General features: G+C 36.4%; 1 protein-coding gene across 1 annotated transcript; it reads right to left on the bottom strand.

The window, feature by feature from the left end:
* Positions 1-752: 752 nt before the first annotated feature.
* Positions 753-16,505, bottom strand: LOC127136265 (protein DETOXIFICATION 41). Its single transcript, XM_051062847.1, has 4 exons — positions 16,392-16,505; positions 1,251-1,350; positions 1,037-1,155; positions 753-951 (listed from the first exon to the last, which is right to left on the bottom strand). The coding sequence occupies exons 1-4, from the start codon at positions 16,503-16,505 to the stop codon at positions 850-852; spliced, it is 435 nt and encodes a 144-aa protein (XP_050918804.1). The 3' UTR covers positions 753-849.
* Positions 16,506-22,896: the final 6,391 nt, after the last annotated feature.

Genomic DNA, 22,896 nt, shown 5'->3' with positions numbered 1-22,896 from the left:
TTACCCTACCAGAAAATGAAGACATACCCACTTCAAAATGAGGGACTGATTATTATGTTTCTGCTATGTATTTTGTAATCCTTTTGGAAAACTCTTTTGTAATGCCAACTGATCTTTGAAGACATGTATTTTGTAATCCTTTTGTAACAAACATATGCACTTACTGTGATGATCAATTCTGATGTATCAGTTTAACATTATTGGTGTGTATTGTCTATAAAACACAATGGCTAGTCTGTCACATTTTGTAACTTTGGTGTTTTCTCTGTTTAATCTCAATCGGTTTTTAGCCGCCGAACTTGAAATTTTGTTTTTATGGAGACTGTGTATTGTACTCTTTTTAATGCAAATTTTTATAGGATCTTGCTTGCAATATGGTTAGGGCACTCTAAGAATTCTTAGAAAAACATTTAAATTTCCAGTGAACTAAATAAACTGATATTGATAGGAATCCAAAGTAAGAGAAAAGAGAAAATAGTATTATTGATTGAAGGTGATACTATTACAGAAGAAGATCCCTGTAATCCCAGAGCTAATGCTCCCAAATTCTAACAACCTACCATGCCATATCCAGCTTAGTTGAGTCCTATACATAGAACAAACCAAACCTATCCTTTTGTGCTACAAAACCAAGACTAATCTGCTGCTAAAGTCTTATTCCATGCCTGGCACAGAAAAGTTATACAGTAAGAGAAATGCCTCTATATGTTGGCAACCAGTTGATCCAAGGTATCTTCAGCAGACCTCTTGACACGAACAACAACCTTTTCAACCTACAAACAACATCATAGATCCATTCACACCTTCCCACGCAACAAACATTAATTCAGAACATGAAATAGAAAAATCTTAAGTCTTGATTACCTCTGCAGTCCAATCTGTTCTTGCAGTCAGAATGATCAGTGTAACAGTCTGTATAAAAACTCCAAGGATCATTCCCCACCAGATGCCCTACAGAATCCAAGATTGCATTAACTCCATAACTTTGTACAAATTACAGAACTATATAATCAATAGAGAACAGTTTTAAACTTACAGCTACTCCTAAAGAAGTTTTAAAACCAAGAACACATCCAACAGTAAGACCAATAACATAGTAACATGCCAAGTTTACATAAGCCACTAAAGCTTGCCATCCACTTCCAATTGCAACCCCTGAAAATTTCCAACAGCAAACAAAAGGAGAAATCAGATTCAGAACTAGGAAAAACCGAAACCGGTGCATGTGCTTGTGCTTATAACTTTATTACCTGACAGTATAGGTTGAATGCCATTTAGTAGGACAGAAATGCAAAGCAATGGAGTCAAGGCAGATACTTCATCAATGACTTCAGCATCAGAAGTGCTATGCTAATGAGGACGCTATTTCCATTCACTACATAGACAGAAAATTTTGCTACTCTCGGATGAGCTGCTCCTAGTTCATTGCTTATTCGCACGCTGCAATCATAAAAAACCTAGTTTAACATGGACGAAGATGAAGGGGACACGGACGAAGATGAAGAGAGGGATGGATTTGGGGTAGGGATGGATTTCACGAAGAGAGAGAGGGATGGATTTGGGATAGGGATGGATTTCACGAAGAGAGAGAGGGATGGATTTGGAACCCTAATTTCTAGTTTATGCCATGCTGGAGACCTAATGAAGATTCATATGTGAAAATAAAAAAATTAAAAAGCCACGTCTGAAATAAAAAACCAAGATTCCATGCCACCTGGATATTAGGGGGTTCTATGAAGGAATCTACATAACATAAGTGGGGTCTTGAAAAAATAACTTTACCAGGGGGGTAACCCTAAACTCGCTAACATTACAGGGGGGTAAAGTGTATTTAACCCTATATATATATATATATATATTGGTGAGTTATTATATGGTGTTGCATGATGGTGAATCAGGTGGTTCAGATAATAACTATTTGTGATGATTTTTATATTATATTATTGTGGCATTTTCATGCATCATGTATATCGGAGATATAGATTGAGGATGATTAGTAATGAGACTAAACCAGTAATATAACCCTGATGTCTAAATATTGGCAATGGGATTGTTCAGTAACATAACATCTTCATTTGGTGAGTAGGTTGGTACCACATGCATCTGGTGATGAGGTGATGAGTGCATTGCAGATACATCTTCACTTATGATTTTTGATGATTGTGTGCGTCATATATAAATATGTTGATGATAATGAATGACATAATTAAGAGCTACATTCTTCTTTTCTTGACCTAGTTTTGAGTTTATTAGATGGTGAAGCTCTTAGGAGTTTGGGATCCATCCTTGTATTTTAATGTTGTTCTTATTTCATTTTTTTTATGTTTCAATTCCATTTTACATTGTTTTTTTTAATTTGGTTGGGCAAAGGACTCCTTGCTTGGATGATGTCCATCTTTTTGACTTGTTAGTTATGCTTGAACTTTGAGTTTGTGGGTTTGTTGGTACCTCTTGAAGTTTAGAAGTTGTATTTGATGCTTGGAAGAGGATTTTGTTATTATCCCATGACTTATAAGCATCCCTTTCTTTAATCTTTTATCATCTTGTTGATTTTTGATAAACGATTCCTTTTCTAGGATGATATCTTTATTTGTTTACCAAGATATTTAGCTTAGATGTGTGTGTGAAGTTTTGGTGACTTACTTTGTTACTCTTGAACCTTATCTTGAGTTAGATTATTGTACAAGTCACAACACTCCTTGATATCATATGTGTACCTTCATTGTTTGATTACTTGTTGCTTAAGCTTCTTTGAACCTATGTGATTGGTTGCATATCTTTTGGCCTATCTTGAAGCATAACTTATGTGGTTCATTCATAATGCATGATTTGACTTGTATGTGAAGTTTAATATGCCATATACTTCTGACTTGTTTGGTTTGATACCATTTTACCATGATTCTATTTCATCTATAATTGATTAAAGTTCATCAACCTTAGAAGCATGACTAGGGTTTGAATTTGATTATTACCTGTCTTAACCTTTGAGTATGTTTTGATATGGTACCTTTGTGATATATTAAGTTTTTTTTTATGTATTGACGCTTTGATTTGATCTCAAAATTCTATACCATGTCCTTGGCTATGCCTAAATTTTCCACACACTTGTGTTCATTTCATTTTACAAATTTACATGTTGATTATATGCTTTGATGCTTAACTTGGATGTGATGTTGTTGCTCATTTTGATTTGATAACTTGTCATTTGCTTGTATTCTTCTTCCATGACTTGATATGGATCACTTTATTTATATATCATATACCCTTTCATGACTTGAAATGTTTTGTTTAGTTTCCATATTTTTGTTCCATGACATGATATGGATTACTCTATCTACCTTCTATTTGTTCTCCCATGACTTGATATGGATTGCTATGGCTTGTATCTTCTTTCCATGACTTGATATGGATTACTTTGTTATCTCTTAACTATTCTTCCATGACTTGATATGGACTGCTTTGCCTTTATATTATCTTTTCTTTCCCCATGACATGATATGGATGGCTAATTACTTTTCTTTTACCATGACATGATGTGGCTTACTTTGTGAGTTTGTTTCTACTTTCCTGATAAACCTCCTCAAAAGGATGACATGCACTTTACAGATCGTGCCATTAGGAACCTAGTAACTAGGATTCTAAATAAAGGGCATGCAGTCAAGGGTGTTTCTACCCCTCTATCTAGAAGGGACCCCTCACTTGAGGTGGAACCCCAAACTGAGAAAGATGATGATTCATCTAGATCAGAGAAAGAAGTGGCTGCTGAGGGATTATGCTCTCTAGGTAAAACCTTGCCTAGTAAGAAACCAGCAGATGTTTCTCATGAAACTGCTGAGAATGTTATTAATCTGGACAAAGAGAGTTCAGAGGAAGAAGATGACACCTTGGTCCATCATATGAAACCAAGTGTTGCAAAGAAACTGAGGACCAGAAAAAGGAAGACTGTGGCTGAAATGATGACAGCAAGAAAAGGTAAAAAGGTTACTGGTGTAGGACCCTCTAAATCATGGAGTAAAGTTGAGGTTAAGAAGAGGAAGGTCAGAGAGAGTTCTGACTCTGAAGATGATGTCGAAGACGATGTCCCAGACATCTCTCCTGCTAAAAGGCAGATTGTTAAAAAGTCTCCAGCCAAGGTTGCAGCTGTGCACTTAGACAACATTTTTTTCCATCTAGAAGATGGTGCTGCCAAGTGGAAGTTTGCCATTCAAAGGAGAGTTGCTGTTGAGAGGGAGCTAGGGAAAGAGGCTGTAGAAGTAAAGGAAGTGATGTAGTTGATCAAAAATGCTGGTCTGATGAAAACTGTTGTTGCTTTGCCCCAATGCTTTGAAGGGTTAGTGAAAGAGTTTGTTGTGAATATCCCAGAGGATATTTTTGAAAAGAATAGAAAGGAATTCTGCAAGGTCTTTGTGAGAGGTAGATGTGTAAGGTTCTCCCCAACCATAATCAATAAGTTCCTAGGGAGAGGAACTGAAGGAGGTGTGGAGTTAGAGGCTACAGACAATGAAGTCTGTAGGACTATTACTGCTGGCCAAGTCAAGGAATGGCCTAGTAAGAAGCATCTATCAGCTGGCAAGTTAACTGTTAAATATGCCATCTTGCACAAGATTGGTTCAGCCAACTGGGTGCCAACTAACCATATCTCAACCATCTCTAATGGTCTTGGAAGAATCATCTATGCTATTGGAACCAGGCTAAACTTTGATTTTGGAAGGTTTATGTTTGAACAAATTGTGAAACATTCCTCCACTAATGCAGTAAAGCTGCCTATTGCCTTTCCATCTATCATCTGTGGAATTATTTTGAGCCAGCAACCAAGCATTCGTAACACAAGTGATATTCCCAGCAGAAGGAAGCCTCCACTGTCCATTCACTACAAGTTGTTTGAAGGAAGCCATGTCAATGATGTTGTCATGACATCTGCAAGGAAGGAGCCTGCCTCTTAAGGTGGCTTGATTGATCAATTGAAGGAAACTTGTAAGGAGCTGGATATTGGTATTAGGGTTGCCAAGGCAAGAAAAGAGGCTTTAGAGGTTCTTATTAGTAGCTTAGAGAAGGAAGAGATGGATAAGGTTGGTGAAACCAAGGAGTCAGATGCCAATACCTCAAGTGAGAGGTCCAATTCTCAATCTAGTGGCAGTTCTGATTCTAAAGGAGAAGATGATGCTACTTCCTCAGACTGATTGGTAATGGTTCCCCCTGTTATGAAGACTGTGTGTGCTGTGTGCTGTTATGAAGACTGGTCCACCTGGTGGTTTGGCTGTTTTGGGTGCTGGATAATTTGTTGTTTTTTCTGTTGAAATGTTTGTAACTTTGGCAGTCCTTACTGATGCCTTGATGTAATATTTGGGATCTTTTTGAGTTCCATGGATTTCTAATTATCTTAGCTATTGCAGCTGTGTATAATTATGACTTGTATCTCCTAACATTTATGTTTTAACATTTTATATGTTATAACATCTCTTGTGACATTCTCTGCTAGGCTGATTGACATTTATTTTGTCTAATTGGTCACCTTTGGTCTATTTTGACTAAAAAGGGGGAGAAGTGATTATGTGGAGAGCTGCAGTTAAATATGTGGAGCTGTATGGAGATGTATGTGGAGAACTGCAATTAGTAAGGAGATATTTGATGTTCTGTTCTGTGATGTTGGGGGAGATGTCTGATGTTCTGTGCATGCTCTGTTCTGTGGTGCACATGTGATGTTGAAGGAGATGTCAGAGGGTAACTCTGAATGTTACAGGTGCTGAAGGAGATGTATGTATTAAATAGACTTAGGGGGAGAAGAAGTACCCATGTTTTATATATGTGCATTTGTGTGTATTACTAGTTGCTATTATAGCTAGTAATTGTGTTTGCTTCTGCTGCTGCTTGAACTGCTGTTATGTTGTTTAACTGCTGATGTGTTTCTCTTGTGAACAAAATGGACAGATATATGTTTTAGCCAAAATTTGCCAAAGGGGGAGTTTGTTGGTTCTAAGTGTTGGCAGCAATTTTGGTAAAACAAAGAGTGTTCACAAGATGTTGCATGTGATATCTTAACATAAGATATCTTGTACCTACTGGAGTTTAAAAATATAATTATGCAGGATTGTTTCAGGATGTCATACACGATGTCATGACATCTGATATTATGTACCTGCTAGATATTTAAAATGGAATTATGCAGGATTGTTCCAGGATGTCATACCCGATGTCATGACATTTGTACACAGAACATTCAGTCAAAATGTTATGTGTTATGTGATTGCGCTTTTAATGGCAATCTATGTTTGATTGATGAGTTAATTGCAAATGCAATCAATCAATGATTATAAATTGATTTAACCTATTTTCCAAAGAGATCTAACCAACTGTCATGAGAAGATTTAAAAGGAAAATAGTTATAGGGTTTTATGATGTCCAAGCCCAGCCAAATGTTTCTATAAAAAGGACATGGAAAACCTGATTTGATACACAAGAAATACAGAGCAAAATATTGAGAGAGAATAAGGGTTTAAGTCTTGTGTGGTCGTGTGACTTGTAAGCCATTCAATTCATCCATTGATGATTGAATTGGTCTGATTTGTGAGTTGTAATTTGTCACTCAAAGCTGTTAAGCATGAGTGTGTGTCTACTTGATTGAAGCTGCTAAGTAAGATCAAGTGTGTGTCTTTGAAGAGTGTCTTCTATTCATAAGTAATTATTGTTTAATATCACTGGTGTGATTGAGGGGGAGTGAGATGGGATCTCATATCTAAGAGTTCTTAGGTAGAAGTCACACGGGTAGAGATTAGGTCAAAAAGACTGTAACTTGTGTTGTTTACTGAGAGTCTTTGAACTGATTCTATTTTAGTGGATTCCCTGCCTGGCTTGGTAGCCCCCAGACGTAGGTGAGTTGCACCGAACTGGGTTAACAATTTCTTGTGTCTCTTCCACTATTATTCTTTATCTTTATCCTGTTTGTTTTACTCAGATATTAGTGTCGTGACATTACCTTCGACATCTCATATCTGATACCAAAATTTCAATAACTATTTTTCTTGAATTATTCAAAGTATGCTTATTTCTTGTGACACATTTGCTCCTAGTTGTTTATTTTGGTATGCACTTGTGCAACCATTTAGGGATCTCTTTCCCATTCTTTCTTGACCTCTTCATCATAATTTAGGAGTCCTAAATTCACTCATGTGGACCATTTTATTTATCTCCAATTGATGTTTCTTTGCTTGTTTGTCTAGAGTGCCATTTGCTTGCTTGTGAGACCATAGTTTGGATTTGGTCTTGTGCATTCAAACTTGGGTACTATGGGTCCAAATGAATTTGATTCCTCTTATTTGTGTTTCTGATTTCCTTGGTTTTGGTATCCTTATACTTTTATCTTATGATTCTTTGAATGGTATTCCATTGCCACATCATCATGATGACACATTAAGAGCTACATTATTCTTTTCTTGACCTAGTTTTGAGTTTATTAGATGGTGAAGCTCTTAGGAGTTTGGGATCCATCCTTGTATTTTAATGTTGTTCTTATTTCATTTTTTTTATGTTTCAATTCCATTTTACATTGTTTTTTTTACTTTGGTTGGGCAAAGGACTCCTTGCTTGGATGATGTCCATCTTTTTGACTTGTTAGTTATGCTTGAACTTTGAGTTTGTGGGTTTGTTGGTACCTCTTGAAGTTTAGAAGTTGTATTTGATGCTTGGAAGAGGATTTTGTTATTATCCCATGACTTATAAGCATCCCTTTCTTTAATCTTTTATCATCTTGTTGATTTTTGATAAACGATTCCTTTTCTAGGATGATATCTTTATTTGTTTACCAAGATATTTAGCTTAGATGTGTGTGTGAATTTTTGGTGACTTACTTTGTTACTCTTGAACCTTATCTTGAGTTAGATTATTGTACAAGTCACAACACTCCTTGATATCATATGTGTACCTTCATTGTTTGATTACTTGTTGCTTAAGCTTCTTTGAACCTATGTGATTGGTTGCATATCTTTTGGCCTATCTTGAAGCATAACTTATGTGGTTCATTCATAATGCTTGATTTGACTTGTATGTGAAGTTTAATATGCCATATACTTCTGACTTGTTTGGTTTGATACCATTTTACCATGATTCTATTTCATCTATAATTGATTAAAGTTCATCAACCTTAGAAGCATGACTAGGGTTTGAATTTGATTATTACCTGTCTTAACCTTTGAGTATGTTTTGATATGGTACCTTTTTGATATATTGAGTTTTTTTTATGTATTGACGCTTTGATTTGATCTCAAAATTCTATACCATGTCCTTGGCTATGTCTAAATTTTCCACACACTTGTGTTCATTTCATTTTACAAATTTACATGTTGATTATATGCTTTGATGCTTAACTTGGATGTGATGTTGTTGCTCATTTTGATTTGATAACTTGTCATTTGCTTGTATTCTTCTTTCATGACTTGGTATGGATCACTTTATTTATATATCATATACCCTTTCATGACTTGATATGTTTTGTTTAGTTTCCATATTTTTGTTCCATGACATGATATGGATTACTCTATCTACCTTCTATTTGTTCTTCCATGACTTGATATGGATTGCTAGGGCTTGTATCTTCTTTCCATGACTTGATATGGATTACTTTGTTATCTCTTAACTATTCTTCCATGACTTGATATGGACGGCTTTGCCTTTATATTATCTTTTCTTTCCCCATGACATGATATGGATGGCTAATTACTTTTCTTTTACCATGACATGATATGGCTTACTTTGTGAATTTGTTTCTACTTTCACCATGACTTGATATGGATTTGTATTCTCCTTCCATCCATTTCCCTTGTGTGAATAACATGCTCCCTATAAGATTTCTTTGGTTCATTCTTGGTTAAGTTTGAACCAAAGTAGACCTTAGGTTTGTTAAGCAAGCATGACAACATTAGGTAGACCCCTTTATCCTTAATCCTAGGTCAATCTTTGCATGATAACTCAGGCAGACGTTTCCCTATTATCCTAACTTTAGGACCACTATTGCATGCCAACCTTAGGGTTTATCTTGAGAATTCACTTAGATTTTCCATTTCTCTTTTGCATTCATTCTAAGACAAAAAACCTTTCTTAATCAAAATTCAAAAACATTCTAAATACTACTTGAACTCTTTCAACAATAAGAGAGAAGTACTCAGATACCTCTTGCTTTGAGTGGATTATCTGATGTATTCTTTCAACAAAATACTAAACCAATCACTTTTCTTTTGTCACTTGGCTTTTCTTATGAAAATTTTCAATAAGGGTGGTTACCCATAAAAAACACCAACAAATCAATTTTTTTGAGAAGAACTACGGTGTTCTGATTCTTTTTTATACACAGGCATTGGGTTGCAAAACCTAAACGAGCGCAATAATAAAAGCTTTCTTTTTATTTTGTAAGTAACTCATCCATTTGCATGAATTCCCTTTAGTCAGTAAGTTTTAGAATAAACACACCTTTTTGATTAGAACAACAAGAGTTGATCCTGTAGAGTATTACAGACGTGGGGGGTGCTAATACCTTCCCCTTCCGTAATCGACTCCCTTACCCTTCTTTTGGTTACGAGATCATCAGATTCATCCTTCTGTAGGTTTACTCAATGTTTCCTTTCCCTCTCTTGGGATAAATATCATTGGTGGCGACTCTGTTTCGTGTGTGCGTTCCTCGGAGATGCGACACTTACCACCATTTCTTTCGAATATTCATGATGTTTTTCATGTATCGCAATCTCAGAAGTATATTCCTTATTCGTCTCATGTGATCCAATTGGATGATATGCAAGTGAGAGATAATTTGATTATTGAGGCATCACCCTTGCAGATTAAGGATCGCAAAGTGAAGCACCTAAGAGGTAAATAGATTGTTTTAGTGAAGGTAGTATGAGGAGAACCTGCTGGAGGGAGCGTGTCGTAAGAGCTGGTGAGTTGGATGCTAGAGTCATATCCAAAGCTATTTTTTCGAGGTAATTTTTTAGGGCGAAAATCCTTTAAATAGAAGAGAGTTGTAACACCCTAGTTTTTGAATTTATTTTATTTTATTGAGTCAATATATACTTATATAGTTTATTTATGTGTTGTGTGTATTTTGTAGGATTATTTGAGATGGGTTAAAATTTATATTATTTATCACTATTTTTGGATTAATTAAAATAATGAAAATTTGGATAAAATATAAATGGTGAGATATAGGGTGAAAAATAGAATAATAAAATAAGTGGATTCAAGGAGAAAAATTGAAATTATGGGAATTGAGGAGGTGGGGTGAATTAGTAAGAAATAAGGGAATGAGTGAAGTTATTAAAAAATAAAAATAAAATAAAATTTTATTAGAAGGATTGAAGGAAAAAGGAATCGGTACACGAAATTTAGAGAAGAAGCAAGAAAGAAGAACAAAAACCCTAGGAGATCTATAGCAAGAAGAGAGAGTTGTCATTTTCAAGTTTGGATCTTTTTCTCAAATTCAGGTAAGGGGGGGATTATTCATCTATGAGTGTGTTTTTCATAAAGGACAGAGAGAGATCCTCACCCTCTTCATTGTTTGATTGTGTTGTCCTCAATTGTTGACGTTTGTAAATTCTATGAGGTTTCTACAAAACCTCTATAATTGATTTGATGTATTATTAAATCTATATATGTTAATTATGCTATGTGTTTTCTTGATGGGAATTGTGTGATTGAATTCCATGAAAACATTAGAGATGATGATGATGATGTTCATAAGTTGATGTTAGATGTTGATGAAATTCATGATGAATTGATATGATGTGGTTGATTTTGAAGTTGTGATGTGTTAATTTCCCTTTGATTCATGTACCCTAAGTTATGATACATTTTGGGGTTGTTAGAATTCAAAAATTAGGGTTTAGGGTATGATGCAAGGTTGGAAAACAAGAGAAACCACACAAAATCGCGAACAAAACTTTGGGATTCTGGGAGCTGCTACGGGATGTAGCAGCCCTCTGTTTTTTTATACCAGAGTGGAAAATACAGGAGGGTAGGTGATATCAACCACTATGGTCCGTGTTGGGTACTACAGGGGGCCGTAGTAGCCTCTGAATTTTGTATGGGGAATTCAGTTTTGTACGTAACTTGAGTTACGTGACTCTGTTTGAGGCGTGGTTCGAAGCGTTGGGAAGCTGATGCATAATACTACCTCATAGTAGTTCTTTAAAGGTTATATGTGTGTATGAGGAAAGGAATAAAATGTCCTAAATGTGTAAAGTGAGTTGTTTGGTTCGACTTTGGTGACTGTTTACTGCTTTTTGATAGTGTTGGTGAGTTTGGTGATTTGAGGTGGTGTGTTGTGATGAAATCAATTGTCCATGATATGTTGTTGCATGTTTATATATATATATATATATATATATATATATATATATATATACATACACACACATATTATATATATATATATATATATATATATATATATATATATATATATATATATATATATATATATATAATATAATATATATATATATATATATAATATATTATATATATATATATATAATATATTATATATATATATATATATATATTAGTGAGTTATTATATGGTGTTGCATTGTGGTAAACGAGGTGGTTTAGATAAGAAATGTTGGTGATGATTTTTATATTACATTGTTGTGGCATTTTCATGCATCATATATATCGAAGATATGGATTGGTGATGATTCATGATGAGACTATATCGGAGATAGGGATTGGTGATAAATGTTTTGTCGAGTAAAATGTTTGGTGAAGAAGGTGTAATGCCCTATTTGAGAAAATTTAATTGAATTATTTTATAAATAAAGAGTTGGGGTTTTAGAATTTTACACATAACTCGTGAAAATCTCTGACATATAGTTGAACTTTCAAGAAGTAATTCTTGGGAAGAGCACGTAGGCCAAGTGGTTGGGCCGTATTAATCTCTAGTGCATTCTTTTTATCCCTTATCTCTCTTTATTTCTATTGCTTATTTATTTCCACTGGTTCATGGTGAAAGACGAGATTTGAAATTTTTATAAAAGCAAATGATTTTAAAATATGGGATTTTTAATCAATGGTCCATTTATTTCTACTTTTTTTTTAATAAAAAAGTAGTAAATAAACTCGATTTTCATTGAACTGAAGAAGACAAGAGGAAAGTAAATCATAATTTTAAAGTTAAATATCTATTTTATAAATGCTTTAAGCTCTAAGGAATTATTTTACGTTTTTCATTGTGATTCTGCCAAGAAAGTGTGAGACATTTTTAATATGATCTATGGAGTTCCTTCCAAGATCTAACAAGAGAGAATGAACACACACATACAGGAAGTTAGAGTATATCAAGTAAAAAACTCCAAGTTCGATTGTAAGAAGGTTCATGGGTATGACTTGTGAAAAGCTCTCACATATAGTGGAACTCTTAAGAAGTAATTCTTGGGGAGAGGATGTATGCCAAGTGATTAGGTCTAACATCTATAAATCTTTGGTGTATTCTTCTTATATTTTAACTCTCTTTATTTATATTGCTTATTTATTTTCTTTGTGTTCAAATATGCTTTTATCTCTGATTTCATTCTATTTATCTGTTTCGTTGCAAAACCAGAAATGATGATGATTGCGGAACCTACTGTGAAATAGAGCTTCCGATGCACTATACTGATACTACATCATGGATCAAAATTTGCAATCACAATGCTTCTTGAACCAGAAAAATCGATCTTGATGCAGTGCCATTAATCAATGTTGCTATTTCCGATATGGTAGACTCAGGGGGGAGGGGTACCTGCATGGTTAACACTTCAATGTCCAAGTCAATTTAGGGTTCAAGATAGTGGAAGCAAAATTGGAGATAAAGATTGTGTACCTTAGAATGATTTACGAAGGTATTTATACCTTGGGCATGGCAGAATAGGCTAGATAATGAGCCTCGTTCTATTGGGCCTTTGGTCGACGAGGAGCAGAGAGTCCCGGGTCTTTGGCTGACCCAAAGTAGTGGGTCCCGAGTCTTTTTCTGGCACGGAACAGCTTCCACAAGACTCTTCGGGAATGTTTAATGTCGGGGGAGTGTTTCATTAACAATGTACGACCTCAAATGGATTTCATCCAAGCATCGACTGTCATGCGCCGCTTTGGTTTTGCCAAAGCGTGATGCAAATATGAACATTAAATGCAATCCCATTATTGAAATGTTTCGCCGTTTTTCTTTGACGTGTTTCCTAAAAAGGTATGGGGTGACGTGACATAGTTTTCTGCATACTTGAGTACACTCGAGTGTAGTTGTCTTCCCCATGTGAATTCTGACCATTAATTTGTCCTTATTTCCTGATTTCAATCTGATCCATTTGATTTCCTTTGCATATATAAAGATGAAGAGTGATCATGGAGAAATTTTTTTAGCCCTCTTGTATATTGATTTTCCCTTGTCTCTTCAAGTTTTTACCTCTTATCTAAGAACACTTACTTCACAGAGTAACTGTCGTCACACGTTTGTTATTTTCAAGCACTAAAGCTTAAATTTTCTAACTCCCTTTCTTATTTTAGCGCCCTCGCCTTCCTATGTCAAAACACTTTATCTTCTCCTTAAATTTTACTCAAGTTTTTATCGCATTCTCATTATGATGAGTGGTAACCCTATTATCGTCAAGACGGAGTCAAAGGGTAGTGTTTCTTCATCTTTAAAAAGGGGAATGAAGTCCAAATCGCATTTCTTCTCATCTATCAGTGAGGGATTTAATTAGGATCATCATCTTGAGTGATGATTCAAAGATGGATGAGTCGTCTGGAGAATCTCTGTCAGATGAAGCCCTCTCCATGAATACTCCAAAATCCTTGTTTTCTGTGACATTTGACAGGGTGAAAACCTTGTCAAGAGATCGATGTCTCCTCCTGTATTGACCGAGGTAGAAATAGAGGTTTCTAATCAAAGGAAGAAACATGTTGGTCGCTTCATCCAAATATATTGGGATTTAACTTGTCATAACCCAAGTGATGTTGAAATTATACGTCACCTGAAGTGCGAAGGGCAACGAGATATCGTGTCCTAGGTTAATCTCGATAGTCATTATGGAGCTGATGTGTTGGCCTACAAAGGTATTCAAATAATATAGACAACCAATGTGAGTAGGTACCATTGGGTAGCTGCTGAAATAGTCGCGACTCCTTCTGCGTTGAATACCATAGAGGCCTTAACCCACGCCAACTTCACAATTGGAAATTCCTTGAATTGGCCGATTCTGCTAGTAGGTCCAGATGAGAGAGTATGTAGCTCTTTCAATGGTTGCTCGATTCCTATATACAAGTGTCTCTTCACCCAGTTGGGAATACGTCTTCCATTCTCTGACTTTGAGGTGGTTGTGATGAGAAATCTAAAAGTTTCCCCCTCGCAGCTTCATCTTGGAGCCCGGGCCTTCGTGGCATTGTTCCAGCTTTGTGCTGGGTACAAATCTTGGAAACTTTCATTGGGGCTCTTTTTTGCCCTTTCTACATGGCTCGTACTTTGCTGGACGATGCTCGAGATCAAGGATTAATCTCCCTTCTTCCCCTAAGTACCATGGTTTAACTCTTTCGCTTTTGACTAAGGAACTTTCTGGAGCATTTCTTACTGGAGAAACCCGTCACTTCTGAGGCGCATATGGCCTTCTACTCGTGTTTGGATCTGGTGAGGATTTCCCATTCTTGTAGAGGTAGTTTTCAGAAATACTGGTCCATAACTCATTTCTCCCCGCATATCCCTGTTGGTGTAAGCCCTAGAGGCCAATACTTTTGGTACTTGTATCGAATTATTTATTAATAATAAAAGGCTTTTTCTTTATTATGTTTGTATAATAAAGTCCCTAGAATAGATAGTCCGTTTAATGTATCAAGTATGACTTAATCATGAGATCCCATTAAACATAAGGACACTATTCTTAAAGTATCCATAGTCGAGCTTTATTGTGAAGTGGGATAACATTAAAGCATTAAGACTATTATGTATATAGACTGATGATCACATCTCATGGATCATGGATAAGGAGTTATCAAGTCTTAAACATAAGTATGAATATTAAGAGTACGATTTATACTGGATTGACCCGTTATGAGAATACTATATAGAATGTTATGCAAAGTGTCATAAGTTATTCTCATGGTGATAATGGTGTATACCACCCTTCGACCTGAAACCACTATGGACCCTAGATGTAGAGTCGAGTGCCTTATTGCTGATCAAATATACTCCGTAACTGGATGACCATAAAGATAGTTGATGGGTACTCCACGAAGCATGCTAAGGGACATGAGTGACCTAGATGGAATTTGCCCATCCTGCGTAACAGGATAAATGTCTATGGGCCCAATGTTGAACTGGACAAGGATGACACGGTCTATGCCTTGTGTTCAATATAGACATAAGGGCAAAAGGGTAATTGTACACATAAGTATTATCACAGAAGGATTTGTCAGATCACATGAAATTTTCGTGTCTTGGGTAGCAGTGATGTGTTGCTAGATACCGCTCACTGTTTATTATGTTAAATACACGATTTAAAATAATTGCCAATACCGCGAAAACCTACAGGGTCACACACAAAAGGACGGATTGATGAGAGATAGAGTAACTAAGGAACACCGTAAGATATGGTGCACTTAAGTGAATTATAGAACATCGTAAGGTACAGTGTACTTAAGTAGAATACGAAATATGGTAAGGTACCACGCGCTTAAGTGATTTTGGTATATTATAAGATATGGGCCACATACACTTGAGTGGGCTTTTTAGCTTGCAGCCCACACAAGTGGTTCTATAAATAAAACCCTTGTGTAGAAGCATTAGTGCAGTTGCAATTTCGTTTCTCTCTCTCTCTCTCTCTCTCACACTCAAAGCCTTCATTTGTAGCAGCTAGCACTGAGATTGAAGGAATTCATTCGTGTAGACTGAGTAGAGGCGTTGTCATCGTTCAACATTCGTGATCGCTCCGTAGATCTGCATCAAAGGTTACAATCGCCACAAGAGGTAACGATTCTATCGCTGATCATGCCCATTCGTAAGGATCACTAAAGGAGAAATTTTAAATTCCGCTGCATTTTGGATCGCTCTTCTCCTTCAATCCCTTCCTATCATTTCGGGCCAACCCCTCTGTGTTTCGAGGAAGCAAAAATGAAAAAGGATTTATATGTATGGTATTAAGGATTCAGATATGAAGAAGGGTTTGGTCTCGATGAAGTACTTTCTTTTGAGAAAAAGAAAAGATGAATAGATACCTAGGTGATCATTAGTGCCTCTGAACATTCTGAGAGACATAAACTCTTTGGTGAGGATGGGGATCAAAGTGCCCTTTTTTTTAACCGTGTAAATTGTGCTTTAGCAAATAACATGAATCAGTTGAGTCAGTTGCAGAAAACTCTGGCACTCACGAATGATCAGAACCTTACTGTTAGCTTGTTCATCTCGGTGCCGACGACACCTTTCATTGCTTTAACTTCTGTTCCGGAAGCTCGAATTCCTATTATGGTGATTTCCCTAGGTGTAGTCAAAACTATAGTCATAGTTCTGACTTCTGAAATGGGTTAGTCGGTTACTACCGCAACTCATTTATCTGCTTGGGGACCTCCACCTTCTCTTTACCTAACCAAGAGGGTTAGGGTGATACTATGTCCACTCCTGTTGAAGGAGGTTCTCCCAAATAGGCTCGCTTGGCGGAGGGTGGCGAGCAGGATGCTTTGACTTAAATCTTCCAACTTCTTGCTATTCTACCTCCTGGGTACCTAGCACTCCGAAAGAGTTTGTTGCTGTCGTGGTTGCTGAAGACTTGGATTTCTTTTGGAGTTTATCCGTGTCTGACAGACATAGTCTTTTTTCCAAATGCTTCTCGTAGTTTATTCAAGGCCGAGTCCCTTTTTTCTATTGTAGCTACTGGCTAGGATCACGTTCTGGGTTCTGACGAGCTTTTAAGGGAACAAGAGGAGTTAGGGGATATGTGTGAAGTCCTTGAGCGGCAAAATCTTGATGCTGAGAAGGAATTGGCCAAGCTTCGAGAAAATGTTGATGTTTTAGCTCTTTGTGGAAAGAGGCAGATCAGTATGGTTGACCATCCATTTTGGCTGCTCGGATAGAAAGGTTGAAGGCCTCCCTTGCTGACGAGGAGAAGCGTTGCAAGTAGGTTTCTCAAAATGTAGTTGAAGCTTGTCGGGAGTTTGAAGCGGATCAAGAAGCTCTTAGACATAAGTAATATGAATGGGTCAATGATTTGAAGGCTCTCGAGGAGGAGGTGGTTGTTGCTCAGCAAGAATCTTGGTAATTTCTTTAATGGGCAGTAGAGGTCGTGCACAGGGTTCAGGATGAGATGTTGGAACATGATATGTTGTTTTGTCCTGACCTCACTATCACTACTGACCAGATATACCCTTTGGCATATTTTTCTAAGAAGGATGCCGAAGGTGGTCCTGGATATGAAGAGTCGTGTGCCGATGTCTAAGTGGAGTTTTGTTATTTTCCTTTTTATTTTCTCATGTAATATTGGTCGGGCCTTTGTGCCTCGGTTTGCAAACAATATTTTCACATATGTATTTCAGTTTTTACCTTTGCATGTTTGTGCTTTTTGGTATGATGTTGTTCCTTTTTTACCGTCTTAATTGTTTACCTGGGATCCGAGGAGAGTTTGGATATGAGGATAGCTAGGGATTGCTTTAGAATCATGGAATTTGCATAATTGTTTGTTGTAGAAAGCGATAAATAGTAGTTGCTTAAAGTGTAAATGACCTTAAGTCTTTTGTGAAGATGTTGTTGAAATCTCTTAGATATGGTAATTATTTTTGTATCATCTCCACATGGATTAGTGTGATATCACCCCCGTTCCACAATTAATATTGTTGTAAGGATATGTTTAAAAGGGTTTCGATTATGAAAAAACATAATTGCTATAAAATGTAACAATGGTAAATAATACGGAAATTAACGAATAAAGAAACATGTCAGGATTCGATTTCATTAACCTTTTTCATATGTTTTCAACCAATCTAGTATATGAACATCATTATCAATCATTATAATCACGTATCACTGTTCAACACCACTTATGTCTAACCGGTAATGTGAAATTTACCGTATTGTTTAATCGATGATCTCTCAACTGATTAAGAAATACAATAACATTAAGATTTGATACTAGTGAATAACAAACCCCAAAAATATGTCTAGACTTTGGTCTTTGATAAATGATGATCTTAGGTCAAGGTTTGAAAGGTATTTCTCAATAATAGTTCAAACCATAAAAGAAAACATGTAAACAAAGATATATCTATATTGATTCATAACTAGTTCATATAAGAAGGATCAAAAGAAATACATATGAGTATGGTTAATTACATCTAATATGGACACAAAGGATTTGGATACACATCGTCATGGTAGCTTGATTCACAAGAAAAGAGAAGAGATGAATGAGCATCAATAATGATTTCTCGAGTATTGATGCATATCCAACTCCGATTATATGATTTTTGAGTTTCTCTGAGTTTTTGGTGTATTTGGTTCCCAAAGTTGGTGTCTCACCCTAAAAAGATAAAGTGAGATGGCTTTTATACAAACACAAAAACACATACCGCCTAAGCCCCATCAGACTGCTCTTAGCGCGACTAAAGGCCAAAACTTATTAAAGCGTCTTAAGTGGCACTAAGCGCGGGTATCTCCTATCTAGAAAAATCGGGTTGCAGTATGACCGTGCTTAGCCCCAGCTGCAAGCATGCTTTTGATCCAAAATTGCATGTTGAAGTTATTATTTTACTTTTTAACTTTAAGAGCTCCTCCAATGCAACGACACTACAAATAAATTGTAAAAATTGATTAAACTTCATAAAATTTGCATGATGAATTATATTTCTATATTTACACAAAAGTTGAGGGACTGACTTGCAAATCCAATGAATTAAGCTAATAAGTGCCACTAATTTATACAAATAATCAACACAGTTTGACCCTTATTAGATGTGTATTGAGGTTTTTCCTGGAAGCAAGTTGCGTTAAGGTGTATGTGATGCCTTGATAGAATTATGGGGTAGTAGTGCACGACTGTGCTTGCTTGAAGGAAGTATTTTTTTTGCAGTTTGAAGTGTTCGTATATTAGATTGACACTAGTGGAACATAATATTTGTTCCGATCATTTATGCTTTTCTTCGTACCTGTAAGTATTTCATTCCATACTAGTTAGACGCGACTATGTCTTAATCATCTTTACATGGATAAGGTATAAGTCTAGTTAGTCAAGGGGGTGTTTTGAATTATATTTACAGACAATGGACATGAGACCGATTAGATGAGACCATGCTTTAAACTGTGCTCTACGTCACAAAAGATCTTACTCGGCCAGAGGTAGAGGATAACCGTCCCTTCTCTCGAAGATATAGCTTAGATCGAGGTCGACGTCTCCAGGCTTCACCATGCTCGCCCTCAAATTGGCTAGATCCAGAGCAAGGGGGTGTGCTACCTACGTATGAAAGCGTGCATTTCTTTAACATGGGTTATTTGAATGTTGTATTCGGACGTGCAAAGTGTCTCTAATAGCACCCCTGAGGAATTGGTTGTTGTAGTCAGACGTGCAAAATGCCTCCGACAGATCCCATGAATTCTTAGCACAAGGTACTATGGGAAATTGATTGATGTAGCTGGGCACTCGAAGCATATCTAACATTACCCCTGACTTCTGAAGGCGCACAATGCGATGTATGAAATTGATTGCTATAGCCGGGTGCTTATAGTGTATCTGGAAGCACCCCTAATTTTGTGTGTGTAATGTGTCGGGTTTTTTTGAGTGTTGTATTCATACGAGAAAAATGTCTCCGATAGCACCCCCAAGTTTTTATTGACGGATATCAACTGTGTGAAGGAATCAACCTTATTCGTATGAGAAAAATGTCTCCTATATCACCCTAGGAGCTGAAGAACTAACTCTGAATAAGTCATCTCCTAAATAGGTCAACATTCAAACATCAGAGTCTGAAGGAATCAACCTCTGAAGAACAAAATTTGGAGAAGTCTGCTTGTGGTGATCAGAACCCGAGCCATTCAAAGTACAAGGACCAAGGTGACACTGATGGGTTATTGTTCATCTATGAATATACTTTATCAGGTAATAACCTAAGCTCTATTTTCCTCATAGGGTCTGCTGGGATACAAATGCTAATTCCATTTGTAGCAAAGGTTTTTCAAACTAGGTTTCACCTAACCTGATAGTTTGGTGAAACATCCCAACGTCTCATTTGAAGCTTATTAACATACTCTACTATGCTTCATCTTCAGCGACTATTTCTATCCTTTATTTAAGGAGCTAAAAGACTTGAAGAAAAATGCTGAACATGCTCATGAACAACGCTTGACAAAAAGAGAAGTTACTCTGTCAAAGTAAAAGCATAAGTTAGACTTAAGATTTCTTATCCTTGTATATCTTAGAAATTCTTAAGTCTTAAAAGAGTCTTATTGATTTGTATTATTTATACATCTCTGATTGCATATCAAGTGTATTCATCCAAGAATCATTTATCTGCTAGGTAGATTGTTAGAAGTCTCTTACTAAGTATTAGAGAAAGGAAGTCTCTAGCTTGTATGATTGAGCGAGGAAGACTCATACTTGTGTGTGTGAGCAAGGAAGTCTCAAGCTTGTATGCTTGAGCAAGAAAGTATCAAAGTAGGTGAGAAATGAAGTCTCTAGATTGTATGATTGAGCAAGGAAGTGTCTAGCTTGTGTGATTGAGCAAGGAAGTCTCACTCTTGTGTTTATGAGCAAGGAAGTGTCTAGCTTGTGTGATAGAGTCCGGGATGTGAGGACCGTTGTTCCGATAGGACTCAGTGAATTGTTTGGCACCAATTTTAATCTTGAATTATTTTTTGGATTCTGGTTTTTAAGATTTAATATTCAAAATGTTTTGCATGACAATGAAAATGTTTAGATACGGGTCAACAACACGATAGTGTGAAACCAGTATCCAATCAATAAAAATCGGATCTTTAATTTCTAAATACAGCGACAACCCTTTAGACATTAATTAGGACTTAGTAGTTTTCTAAAAGTCTTTCAAAATTATACGTGTGGAGAGACAACATGACATTTGCGGTTTCGAAATATAACACAGGTCAACAACACGACGGTGTGAGACTAGTGTTTTTTAACTAATTCTTTCTCCAAAAATATTTTAAACCAAAAAAAGTACCGCAATTCATCTGAGTCCCAAGGTACGTAGGAAATCATATCCTGGTCTCATTTTTATTCAATCTTTCAAATCTAAGTTTTTAAACTTTCTTTCGAAAATCCATTTTTAGTTAGCCTTAGATTTACATAGCAATAGTGGATATCAGTTTAGTTGACTACAAAGTCTGTGTGGGATCAATATCTTTTATTACTACCGCGATATGTATGTGCACTTGCAGTTAGATCGCATCATCCGTTGCCTATCTCTAACTAACTTAAATTTTATAACCTAATGTTTAGAATCTGACTTAAGAGTCTTAAAAGAAAGAAAAAGCCAACACAATTCAACCTCCTTCTTGTGTTTTTCTCACCTTCAAACACCATAGCGACTTCGAACTTGCGAATCTGAAAGCGTCCAGCGATAGACTTTCCCCAACACTTGAGGTTGATGCCCCCGATCGACCATGACGTTCTCTGATGGGATCTCGATCTGAAGTTCCAGTTGACGCCGTTCTAAGATGGCTCGAAAATGACGTAACTGTTTGTTCGATGTAGGATCGGAGCTCAGTGGATCCAAACAACACAAATATGAGATTCTGACTTCGAGAAACTTTGATTTCTTCGTCATAGATTTCCTCGAAACCCCGATCTGAGGATCGAACGCCAAATCATGGAAATCGTAGGAGTTGGAAGTCGATTCCCAAGGAAGGCGCCTCTATTTCGTTGTAGAGCCAATAACGGTGATGGTTGCGGAAACTATGGTGAAATTGAGCTTCTGATGCATTGCGTTGATACGACATCGTGGATCAAAGGTTGCGATCACAATGCTTCTTTAATCAAATAGATCGATGTTGATGCGGTGTCGTTAATCAGTGTTGTTATTTTTGCTATGGTGGACTCATGGGGGTACCTGCATGGTTAGCACTCCAACGCTCAAGTTAGTTTAGAGTTCAAGATGACAGAAGTGAAAGTAGAGATTATAGATTGTGTACTTTAGAACCCTTCACGAAGGTATTTATATCTCGGACCTGGCGGAGTAGACTAAATAGTAGGTCTCTTGCTATTGGGCTTTTGGCCAACGCAGAGTAGAATATCCCGAATCTTTGACCTATGCAGAGCAATGGATCCCATGTCTTTTATCATAACAAAACATTATTTATTATGCTTCTTAGTCTTTTTAAAACTGTTTTAAACAATTTTTTTATGACTGTTTTTTAATTGGACATCGTTTTCAATGAACACTATTCATCCCCGTAAACATAACAAACATGTAATTAGAGAGAAAATCATCTTGCTGTAACCCTCTATCAGGTGGAAAAAAGATTGCTTCAATTACCATTTTAAATCAAAGCTAAGGCAGAAGACGCAACCCAATACATTATGAATTTAGTAATTAAGGCATGAAAACCAAAGTCCACAACAAGACATAATTCTAGGAGACTCTGCATTTCATGATCATAAGTTTTCTCCACATCTATTTTATAACTCACCTCACCATTTTTCTTCTTTAATTTCTTCCTAGAATGAAAACCTCTCGAAGCTCAATTGCGTTGTCACAAGTGTCTCTCCCCAATAAGAAACTACTTTGAAAAGGGCCACGAAAGTGTCAAGAATATGTCTCAACCAATTTTGACTAAGTAAGTTTTTTAAATACACAAATTTCAATTAAGTTGTTATTTAATTATTTGTTACAGAAATAAATCAAATAATATTGGTATGAATAAAAAAACAAACACCTGGATAGTTTAGTTTCCTTA

This window comes from Lathyrus oleraceus, chromosome 4 (assembly GCF_024323335.1).
Source record: "Lathyrus oleraceus cultivar Zhongwan6 chromosome 4, CAAS_Psat_ZW6_1.0, whole genome shotgun sequence".
Classification (NCBI taxonomy): Eukaryota; Viridiplantae; Streptophyta; class Magnoliopsida; order Fabales; family Fabaceae; genus Lathyrus; species Lathyrus oleraceus.
The sequence above is the reverse complement of the archived record's forward strand: the minus strand, read 5'-3'. Positions and strand labels throughout refer to the sequence as shown.

Coding starts and splice junctions, on each gene's coding strand:
- LOC127136265 (XM_051062847.1), bottom strand. CDS start 16,505: ATGACTATAGTTTTGACTACACCTAGGGAAATCACCATAATAGGAATT. Junction 1,351..16,391: donor CCGAGATGAACAAGCTAACA/GTAAGGTTCTGA, acceptor CGTCCTCATTAG/CATAGCACTTCTGATGCTGA. Junction 1,156..1,250: donor CATTCAACCTATACTGTCAG/GTAATAAAGTTA, acceptor GGAAATTTTCAG/GGGTTGCAATTGGAAGTGGA.